Source organism: Octopus bimaculoides, chromosome 12 (genome assembly GCF_046866305.1).
Source record: "Octopus bimaculoides isolate indiv1 chromosome 12, ASM4686630v1, whole genome shotgun sequence".
In the NCBI taxonomy this organism is placed as follows: domain Eukaryota; kingdom Metazoa; phylum Mollusca; class Cephalopoda; order Octopoda; family Octopodidae; genus Octopus; species Octopus bimaculoides.
Genome location: NC_142939.1, coordinates 29,727,693 through 29,740,192, shown reverse-complemented (window position 1 = coordinate 29,740,192; position 12,500 = coordinate 29,727,693). Strand labels below are relative to the sequence as shown.

General features: G+C 36.8%; 1 protein-coding gene across 8 annotated transcripts in view; it reads left to right on the top strand.

The window, feature by feature from the left end:
• The window catches only part of LOC106869914 (neurotrimin), a 1,519,776-nt gene that overhangs the window by 1,163,435 nt on the left and 343,841 nt on the right, over positions 1-12,500 (top strand). For all 8 annotated transcript variants that reach the window (XM_089360901.1, XM_089360902.1, XM_089360900.1 and 5 more), the window contains one exon: positions 1-199. This exon is cut by the window's left edge and continues 6 nt beyond it. In XM_089360901.1, the coding sequence (XP_089217027.1) occupies positions 1-199 (199 nt within the window). The remainder of the gene's footprint in view (positions 200-12,500) is intronic.

The window sequence follows — 12,500 nt, the reverse complement described above, 5'->3', positions numbered from 1 at the left end:
TGGCGGAAGGCGAGTGACCCGAACCCTCTAACCGTCGGGAGAGAAAAATTCGCTGACGATCCGTACATAGGGGTCAGTCATCAGGCAACTAACTGGAACCTAATCATAAGAAATGTGCAACCTAGGCATGCCGGTGTGTACGAGTGTCAAGTCTCTTCTGTCCATCAGCTAATACGACATATCATGTTACGAGTTGTAGGTAAGTCCTCCGGTTTTCATTCTTTTATTTTATAGTTTCTGAAGTCATATGCTTGAACAGAATAAATGCATAGGATACCCTCCAGCTATTGCTTGTAAATATAACGCCTCCTATAGATTCTGATCCTAATCAAAAGTTTTTTTGTTTTTTTTATGGCTTGTCTCCAACAGCGAGATTTCAATATAAGCACCCAGCACTAATATGTAAGCTATTAATAATCAATTAATATAATTAAATGTTTAGTATTTATCTAATAAAAGGCAGCACGCTGGCAGAAACTTTAGCACGCCGGGCGAACTGCTTAGCGGTATGGCGTTCGTCTCTACATTCCGAGTTCAAGTTCTGCCGAGGTTGACTTTGCCTTTCATCCTTTCGGGGTCGATAAATTAAGTACCAGTTGCTTACTGGCATGAATCTAATCGAGCCTTGTGCCTATAATAGCAAAGAGTATTTAGCTAATAAGCCACAACTGCCAAGACGAACATCAGCATATGGAGCTCATCCATTATTATTCTGTTGTGTGTCCGATTAGCAACCAGTTACTTGTAGCTAGAGAGGAAACTATGATAGCCTACATATAGAATGCGAATATTTGTTGATTAGGTTTGCTCAGGTGCCCAGTTTCAGGATGTAATTAATTTTCAAGTAGATAAATTATTAAATTGTTAACCCAGTTTAATTGATTTTTAATTTCGAACAAAGTGACGAGTGAACCAATGGGCTGGTATATGACATCTAGTAACAGCCATGCAACTGTCAAATTACACACTGTGGTCTAGAAATAGGTGAGCCATGATGGATGACGGAAGCTTACACTATTAACGAGAGAACGATGAGATAGTTATGCCTGGAATAACTCTTAACACAGGTCTGCTCAGTCGGAGTGTACCACGACATAACAACATTGATAAAATCAGCATTTTAGCGAAGTGGATGTGGGACCCTCAACGTATCACAGGGCGAAATACTAGCTAATTCATTCATGAATGTCACCCGATCCTCCTAAATAAAAAAGACACCATTGCACATTGAACAATTTAGCCCTATATACTCATTAGAAATATAGGATGATCAGATCAGAGATGTTTTTCTTTTTTTATATGTCTGCTTCATCAGGCTTTACATGACGCTAAACAAGTGCAACTACAAGGATTCTGTGGTGGCTTTGACTGATAGCTTCATCTGCTTTAGTAATACATTTTGTATGTATTTCGCATTCTAGGATTATTTCTACCGCTGTTTTATCGTTTCCTCTTGAATCTGAAGTTATGTTGTTGAAACTGAGGACCAATGCCTAACATATATCACTGACGAAGCTAAAACACAAGTTTTATTCACCATGATCTGTCGTTTATATTAAGTAGTATAGGCTATACACGCAAGTGGAATTGAATTCTATAACAGTGCACAAACATAGTATCAAAATCCAAGATATACTTAGATTCAACATGATACTGATGTTTAGCTACCAAATCAAATACATTTGGTAAGCCATACACCTGTGGTGTCACTCTAAAATCATTTTCATAATAATTATAACTTTTGTTATAATTGTTGGAATATAAAACTCCACGTGACTACAATAAAGTAAACATCTTTGTTCTACTTTCACGCTTTCTCTCTTTTTCTTTTTGTCTGTGTATATATGTATGTATATATATATATATATATATATATATATATATATATATATATATATATATATATATATATATATATACTCATATATACGTATGTATGAATGTATAAATGTAAGTATGTATATATATATTTATATATATATATATATATATATATATATATGGAGAAAGAGAGAGACATATATTTGTATATATGTTTATATATAAACATATGTGTGTATATACAGATATGTGTGTGTGTAAACACCCCCGCACACACAAAATCACACGCACACATATATAATATTTGTATGTATGGCTGTGTGCATATCATGTGTGTGTATATATTTAACACGTGCTCTAAAATAATTCATGTTTGTAAAATCTCATGAGAGATTTAGCAGGCCCCAGAAATCCTATTTTAAATGAATATCGTCTCGAATATTATAAAAGTAGATCTTAATTAATTGCTTAGAAACGCCGAATTGTCAGGCAAGATTTTGCAACAAAACATTAAATAGTGTAAAGGGATTTCCCATGGAATGTCTAATGTAATATAGTACTGCTGTAGTCATATCTGTGACGTGCGATTTGGTTGTGCCTTCAAAAATTCATTTCTCAGTCACGTGAAATTTGATAGATGCAACTGTACGGAATTTCGTCGAGCAACTACTCATAGATGCCCGTTCAATGTAACTGGAACGAAAACAACAATAGTGTATACACACATATGTATGCGTTTATGTATGTCTGTGTATACCTGTGTATAGATAGATAGATAGATAGATAGATAGATAGATAGATAGATAGATAGATAGGCACATAATACATGTATGCATACGAACACATATTCATACGCACATACATGTATGCATAGACACATTGCATAGTCAGACAGTATTTAGCTATAAACTACTTGCAAATAGATTTTAAGTATGCGAGAATGAGAAATCTGTATCTCGATGTAGGTGCGTGTGTATAGTAATGTCTTTATATACTCCAATAGAAGAAAAATCAACAAATATAATGCATGAAGCGAAATATTTTGTGGCCCATATTTGTCGAAGCGCATCGCCAGTCGCCAATCCTTTGGCCGATATAGATATTGTGAAGTGGTTATTGACTCATTGGGAAAATGTATAACCATTGCTGCTATAGTTTAAGAAATAAACCATAATGAAACGTATCAATATATACATACATGCATATACATAAATATATATATGCGTGTGTGTGTGTGTGTGTGTATGTATGTAGGTATGTGTATGTATGTGTGTATATGTATGTATATATATTCATACATGATAGATCACATTGTCTGAATTAACTACACGTTAGCAATGTAATTCGGCTGTTAGAACGGAATATGAATATATATTCTCTTCATAATTAGCTTCCTCTGTTGTCAACGGTGATATTTCTGTACATCTCTAGATGTTCGGCACTCTGAATATGAATATATGCGCCATACTACCTCTAAACCAGTGTTAGTGAATATTCTGTGAATATAAACGAACAATGGCATGAATCCAATGATAGACCTTGTAGTCGAATCATATCATTAAAAAAGTCAATGATTTAGTATTAAAAACGTATGAATGTCTCAATAAAGTGACTGCTGTTATGATTCTCAGCTAACAATAAAATGTTCATAGGTCAGAGGGAAATATTACAGAAGATTTTAATTCAAGAATTACCACTCGTGCAGTGACATTTATCACAATAGTTTTGTTTCGAATAGATTTTGTAACTGACTACTTTCTGGAGATTAGCTTTCTTTTTGCTTGTTAACTGTTACTTGTCATATGACTCTGCTTTCCTGTTTAACACTTTCATGCATGACATGTTTAGACATTCGTTTGATTTGATACGTAGCTGCAGGTGATATATTGGAAGGTTTCGCCGAAAGTAATGCAAACGTGGACATTCTGAACATAAATTTTTCAATGGCTAACAGGGGTCACTCGGATAGTAGAATCAAAATTTCTTGTAGAGTCAATCATTGTTTGTAGGGTCAATATTTCTCTACATGAACTCTCTTCGAGTATATGTTCTTTGTTTTAAGCGAATAGTGCCATCCAAACAGAAACAAAGTGCCATCAATGATTTCTTGACTAAGGAAGAGTTCAGTTTGTGGAACATCTACAGATGTACAGAAATAACACCATTGACGACAGAGGATGCCAATTCTGAAGAGAAAGTACACATTGGGCTACTATCGATTGCGATATGCGACACGAATCCCCAGCGAGTGAGGCAAGTGATTCTCGCTAACAGAGCAATCACAATCCGCAAGGACTTCTGCACAGCTGGACTCGATTTGGAGGAGGGAATTGTGGAAATCTGACTGAAGCTCGATGCAATGTTACATCAGACACATTCTTTATAATGGTATCTTTGCTAAGTATTACGTTTATATACAAGACTTATTCTATCAACATGTGCAATTCGAACGACCTATGACAGTTAATTAATCAAAAATATATGAACTTGTGCAAACCTTCTGTAAAATCAAATATATGTATATACACACATACACATAAACACACGCAGACGCACACAGATACGCACACAGAGATGCACGTACGCACACATACACATGTACAGACACACAAACACGCACACACACATATATATTATTACCATTATAGTCTTTCAGTTAATTGGTATAAGTTATTCAAATATTTTCCCTCATTTTTATTTAATTTCTCCTATATGCCAAGGTTATGCATTATACCTTTTCCCTATCCCCTAATCAACTTCAAGTATTTTTCTAACGTCGCCCACTTATGTGACACACCATCGTCGTACAATGTCTTATGTACTCATGGTAATTTGCGTACCATTGTGCATTAATACACGTAGATCTTATTCCTTGAGCAACATCGCATCCTTTTGCTCATGCTCAGTATTATTTTAAAATATTATAGATTTTGTTATTAAATACTTCATTTCTGGTAATTATATATATATATATATAAAGATATGGATTTAACCATGCATACAGTTATCACCACAGAGAAGATATGTTTGATACAAAATATAATAGATATTTTGCTGACAAACAATATCTTCACAGAGAAAACGAATTGACTATGTAGTATAAGATGTTGTTTTAAGTATAAGTAAAATATATTTATGCCCTTATTGCTCACAGAGTGCTAAACATAGAAGGGACAAACAAGGACAGACAAAGGGATGAAGTCGATTACATCGATGTCAGTGTATAACTGGTACTTATTTAATCGAACATGAAAGGATGAAAGGCAAAGTCGACCTCGGTGAAATTTGAACTCAGAACGTAGCGGCAGACGAAATACCCCTAAGCAGCCCGGCGTGCTAAAGTTTCTGTCAGCTCACCGCATAAGTGATGTATATTTTGGCCTGTATGGCATTCCGTCGGTTAAGACGATGAGGGTTCCGTTTGATCCAATCAACGGAACTACCTGATCGTGAAATTAACGTGCGAGTGTCTGAGCACTTCTCAGACAGTCCACCCTAAACGTAGTTCTTAGGGTGATTCAGCCTCACACAGAATGTGACAAGGTTGGCTCTTTGAATTACAGGTTCTACTTATTTTTGTCAGATGAGGGGACCGGAGTAACGTAAAATAAAGTGTCTTGCTCAAGGCCACTACGCGCTGCCGGTTTTTGAAATCATGTCCGTCGATCCAGAGCTGAATACTCTAACCACTAAGTCACACGCCTTCACAATGGCCTCTATAAAAGAACTAGAAAAGAACGTAATTTTGTAATCTATTGTAGTTGAGATTTTAGAAGGGGAAAGATATTCTATACAACATTTCATAATTTATTAGCTGAGTTATTTGATCAATATTGATGTCCCTGGAATAATCCGGAAATCTTATATCATAATATGTGATTAACAAGTATGTTGTGACCTTTTAGATTTTATGGATGAAAAAGAATTGGACGGGAAATTGAAGTGATGTAGCAGATAAAAAGATTCTTCTGCATGCTTGATTCACCTGCAAAATATATCAGTGAAATATCATCCAAATCATGATGTGCCGTGTCAGGAATGACGGTTCTAAACGTACTCTTTCGAACAAAAACAGATGATCATATTTAAGAGAAATTTTGTCGTCCTCTTCTTCATACTTGTTTTGTTCTTATACAAAGTAACCATAAAACCATGTAGCGGAATATTTTTGCCGAGATCGTGTTCTTCCCTTGGAAGAATTTAAACAGCATTTCTCGTAGCAATTTGCTATTCAAATTTTGACGAGAAGTTATAGGAGAGCATTAGAGTATTCTCGTCATGTGCATTATTAGGGTTTGAACAAGTGATGCCAAAATACCAACTACTGAAACTCAACATACAGGAAATTAAATCACGAAGAAGGATGTCAATGTCATTAAGACAAAAGAAACAACAAATACATCACTCTTGTTCACACATAGCAATTGCTGCACATTGTATTGCTATGATGATGTAAATTAAGAGGAGGATCTAAATCCCCCACGAAGAATTAACATAATGCCAAAAGTTACTGAAGTAGTAATTGAATGCAAGATTTTACAATACTTAATAAAAGTATCATGGACTTGCAGCAGATTTATAAAGAAGCATGCGTTGCTTTATTGATCTTAATTCTATTGTAATTCGTATGAACGAAACAATTAAGAAGCAGGCTGTAAAATATTTCTGCACAAAATAAAGCATTTAAATCAATTGAAAAGTAGCTTTGACAATCGTCATTCCCAGCTGATTGAAAACAATATTTCAATGGTAAAATTGCAGATTGAATACATTTTTACGTATTGATTTTTGACATCGGCAAAAAGACAATAATATTTAATGTAGAGTCAGTGCAATCGCTTATATAATATTACTGGTACATAATCAAAACGCGCGTGCTACTAGAAAGAGTATGCAGAATTCCCTTGAAGCATACCCTGCTGCCGTAATGACAGTCAGATTAGATAATGCAGTCAAAGAGGTAAAATAATAATCATAACGGTTTCAAAGTTGGGTACAAAGACCCTCAATTTCGGGAGAGGGTCTAAGTCGATTTCATCAACCCCAGTGTTAGACACACGAAACGCTGAAAGGCAAATTCAACCTCGGCGGAATTTGAACTCAGAGCAACAACAACAACAACAACAACAACAACAACAACAACAACAATAGTAATGATGGACTCTCTTGTCCAAGATGACGGATGAGTGTTCAGCTTTTGTTGAACGACTTGAACAAATGATTTGTTTATAGTAATCAAACGTATTTGCTGTACATTATTTCGTTTCCTTCATCAAATCGAGGTTGCCCGAACAGATGCACAGTGAACCACGCGTCATGTGTTGAAGCGATCTCAGTGCAACGTGTGATGAAATATTTGCTGTAGAACACAACGCACCACCCGGGACAAGTGGGTCTTAGCAAAAAAAAGTGAGTATAAAATAAAACAAGAACAATTAACGACAAAGAGTTAACAAACAATTCCCCAAAATCGAAGAGTTCCATAAAGGAACAACCAAAGAACCCTACACAACTCGGTCACCCCGATCGTCGAAAGTACCTCTGCAGGTGCCTCTCTCCTTCTCAGGTCTTCTGGCTTACACGCGTATGTTCAGAGTAGGCCTATTTACACGCGCCATACTGGCCATATCCAGTAGAAGTACTGGCTGGCAGTACTTCTCTCTACTCTCACTTTCATTTTCAAGTGGAACTTGAAAAATTCAATGACATTGCCGAGGATTAACGTTTCTGTCTTCAGTTCTTTCAATCTCGTCCACCACACTCGCTTTCTCACCGTAGCCATCAGACAGAGAAAAACTGCTTTCCTTTACCGGCCGAAAGAATGCGGTGGAGCGATCCTCACATTGTACTCCACTGATAAACGTATTCGTTCTACACGCATCAACAGCTGTTCGACAAAGCTCTACAAGTCAGCAATACCCGGACACTGTAAGAGCGAATGCAAACCGGTTTCATCACCCTGCGCACATTTTGGACGAGTCCGTCTGACAGCATTTCCGTGCCTATAGAGCTTGTCTCGAACCGGTAGAGCCTTCCAGTAACATTGCCAGGCTAGGAATTTCTGAAAATCATCCATAAGCCTCTGCCATAAAGTCCTCCCGAAAAGATTTATTCCTTGATTCCTCTTGACGTTCAGAGTTTTCCCGAGAACGTTGGTGCTCGTGCTTGTCACTAATACCCTACAGAACTCCAATGTGGGACTTCCACTGACTACATTGCCTGACTATCAGAGGGCTGGGAGCGCTTACCTACACTCCGGGTCACAGTATATCAACTGGTTAATTTATAAGGACCTAGACCTGCTTTGTCATAGAAACTGGTGGGAACACAAGCAACTCGCAGTGCCTGAAAAATATCATATCTCACTCCTATGGGACTTTTCTGTTAAGACTAACATAAAGATAGATGAAAATTGGTCATTCATTTGGCTGTCCCATTTGAAATAAATTTATGTCAAGACCTGCCAAAATTTGAGCAAGTACAACAATCTTCAAAACGATATTGGCAAAATTTGGAAAGTCAAGACTACAAAAGTACTTGAAGTTGTAGGTTCCCTCGGAACAATAGTAAGAATGGTTGACTATTACTACCTATCTCAAATCTCAGGGAATCAAAAAAAAATTGGAAGAAATTTTGGAAGATAGTTTTCATGGAGTTTTATATCCCTCTATGCGTTGGATGTAAAGATTTTTTTGACAGATAAAACATTTTAGATTTTAAACGGACAGTTATTTCTAAAATGTAGTTCTTCGCGCTTATAACACAGATTGGGTCCCGAGCTTCTTTTTTTAGTCGTTATCCGTTACAACTCGACACGTATATCTGTGGGAGTAATCGTTTTCTTAGGTTTTATTTGTATCACGACGTGATAAAAAAATTCTCTGACATTCCTCTACCACTGTCTGCAGAGTGACATTCTGGTCATGTTCTGACTTTGGCAATATCAGGGCACGTAGATCTGCATTCTTGCTTACAGTTAACCCTTGGACAAAATTAGACATTTGAACATGCGCGGGGTTGATTCTTTTAGTCTGAATTTTTCACACTGTCTATTGACCATTCGGCATAGGTGAAGAAATCACCTTTTTTTTTTTAATAAATTCAAATACTCCCAGCGAATATTGAACAGAGAACAGCTCTCACTGAAAATGTTCGATAACAATTTAATTGTTTCATCGAAACAAATTTCACTTTTTTATTGCAGAATGTAATTACATTATTTTTCATGTTCGACAGGTGATAATTTTCTTAAAAGTAGTCGTACCTTTCCATTGTCCGTCCAATTTTTGCATTCATCTTTGAAGATTTCTTCATATCTTCGGAAATATGAAGAAACTGGGTTATAATTAAATTCTGCAACTGCGTTAAATACGCCGTTTGTCAAGAACGTACGTGAAATATTTTTGGACTTCGACATTAATTCCAGCAACTGTTGATATTGGTGTTTCTGTTGCTATTTTGTTGCAGTTGTTATTGCAATTTCACCGCGGAGGCTAATAATTCTTCCATGTTAACTAACTATGCTTTGATTTCGTTTCACATGAAAATATTAACATCCGACGCAAGCTTTGAATAAACTAGTCGCCACTTTTATATCCATGTATACGCTGGATATACAGATTTCACGAAGCGGGGATAGACACAACTCTCTTCATACGACGTACATCAAATTACTCCACTAAACCCGATACTCCAATAAACATAAACTGTCAACAATCACAATGACTTCCTACGACTTCCACAAACTCTAAACGACTCGTACGACTGCTCCCCGTATCAACCAATGCGCAACGCTTCATAAGAGTTCGGCTAGTCCATTCTTTCAATCCCACAGGGGCGTTAATGACTCTCGCCACAACATGGAGCTTGCCCATACTCGACGAAAAATATTATATAAATCCAACACAATCTTTCCTAACATATCAAAAGCACACTTGCTAAAATAATACTTCTACCGAATCGAAGCTGCTCAATTTAAACAGAAATCTGTCTCACCTAACCACATTCCTTCTCCAAATCATGGCAGTTATCAACCATCTTACTCATAATAACCACCTTAACTTATAACTTGTAGTCTCTTGAGGCTGCTTGTATAAACACGAAGCAAAACTCAAACACCGTCATGGTAGAATAAAAGGATAAAAGAAAATTGGTCATGAATGACCCTGGGATTGCACCCAGAAAGTTCCCCTCCGAGGCACAATGTTGATTATGAGTGAACTGGAGAAACGTGAAATAAAGTGTCTAGGGCAAGAATACAACACACTGTCCATTCTGGGAATCGAACTCACTACCTCATGATTGTGAGCCCGACGCTAACTAACCATAGACCTAAAATGTAGGAGGAGGGGCTAGCTAATATCATAGACACCGGTACATTCACTGGTACTTATTTTCTCAATCCTATCTTATTTTGTCAATCCCTTCCTCGGTGTGTAAAGCTGTAAGAAATGATGCTAAGCATTTTATCCACCGCGCTAACGATCCTACCAACTCTTCGCATTCTTCTACTACTACTACTACTACAACTACTACTACTACTACTACTACTACTACTACTACCAATAATAATAATAATAATAATAATAACCCTTTTTACTATAGACACAATGGCTGACATTTGAGAAGAGGGGGTAAGTCGATCACATCTAAGCAGCTAAGTTTTAGATGGTTCAAATGATATGCGATGTTGGTGGACCTAGTCCGGTGTCTATCATTTGAGCATACTATGGATCATCTTAAGCAACTATTTGCCGAATGAGCAGAACAAAATTAGCACTTTCCGTTCTAAACCTACAAAACTGTTATTCCACACGGACATACACACACCCACGAAACAGTGATGTATGCATGAGTGTGTACGCGTGTGCGTTTGCATTATCTGAATAGGTACACGGTATCTTCAAACAAGATGTGACAGTGTAACAAGAGACTCGACCAAAAATAATGCATCATTAGTCTCTACTATCGTATGGAGTGTTCTTCATTTTCCGACAGGTAATGCTATATACTCTTTTATTCTTTTACTTGTTTCAGTCATTTGACTGTGGCCATGCTGAAGCACCGCCTTTAGTCAAGAAAATCGACCCCAGGCAACACTATGTCTGTATATTCGCCTTACTGTTGCAGCTCAATCGTCCTTCCTATAATCCGTTCGTAGAATGGAAAAGAGGGACAAAATTAGTGTGCATCACACTTTATTGAGATTTTATCACAAATTATTACGGTCTTCAACTTCCAACGCAGATAATGTCAATATAATTTCAATTATTATGTGCTTTAATGCACTGATCGGGTAGAGTCATTAGAGCGTCGGAAAAAAAAAGAGGATCTGCGGGTTTTTTCCGGTTCTTTACCTTCTGAGTCCAAACCTCCCGAGGTTAACGCTGCCTTTCATCCTATCGTGTCCGATTAAAAGGAAAGTACTCATCAAGTACCGGAATCGATTCTATCGATTAATCCCCTGCTCTTAAGAGTGCTAGCTTTGTACTTAAATTAGAAGGCATTATTAAGAGAGTTGTGAAATACAAGGAAATGTTTGCCATAAATAAGGCATTCTAGATAATGAATTTGGTTAATGATTAGTAACGTTCGTAGTGATATTATAAGGCTCTGCTGTTATTTATTTAATTTGACAATGGAATGATGAAATTCCATTTTCAATTTAAAGATTTGAACATATTAGTTGAAAAATGATATGTTTAGCACGTTTTATTTTTTGAGACGCTCTAATCGCTGATATTCTTACATTTAAGATCTACTAATTTTATTGTCACCACCAAAAAATCTTTCTACCATAGGCACAAGAGCTGAAATTTTGTAGGTTGGGAGTTAATCCATTACATCGACCCAAGTATTCAGCTGATACTCATTTTCTTGAACCTGAAGGAATGAAAGTCAAAGCTGAGTTCGACGGTATTTGAAATCCCTGCGTAAAACCAGAACAGAAAACGGCAAGCATTTCGTATAGTGTGCCACTGATTCTGCCAGCTCACCACCTAAATTGATCACCCATTCTAAATAATGATTTCAAATTTTAGCACATTGCCAGCAATCGAGAGGGAGGGGGAACGTCGATTACATTGAACCAGTACTCAACTGGTGCTTATTTTATCGACTTTTAAATTATTAAAGGCAAAGTTAACCTCGGCAGAATTTGAACACAGGATGGGAAGACAGATGAAATGCCGCTAAGCATTTTGTTCATCGTGGTAACGATTCTGCAAACTCACTGCCTTGTCCTGCCTTCTCGAATAATGAAAGGCTAAAATAAATGCCACATTTTTGATCGGATTTCTGCAGATTTTTCCATGATCTGTTGTGTAAATATATAATGCCCGCAGAGTTACGGCTAATATGTTTGCCTGCCATATATGTGTATAAAAGAACCTGTGGCTATTGACTTTATTATACGGAATACAGAATAATCAGAGGCAATGAATAACGAGGCAAAATTTGAAATCAGTACATAAACAGGTTTAAGTAAACACCAGTTTCAAATTTTGGGCCAAGGCAGGCAATTTTCAGGAAGGAGGTAAATCCATTACATTAACCTTAGTGCTCAAATGCTACTTATTTTATTGACCACGAAAGGGGAAAAGCAAATTCGATCACGACGGTGTTTGAACTCAGAACATAAACAGCAAGAAAAAATGTCGCTAATCATTTTGCCCAGTACT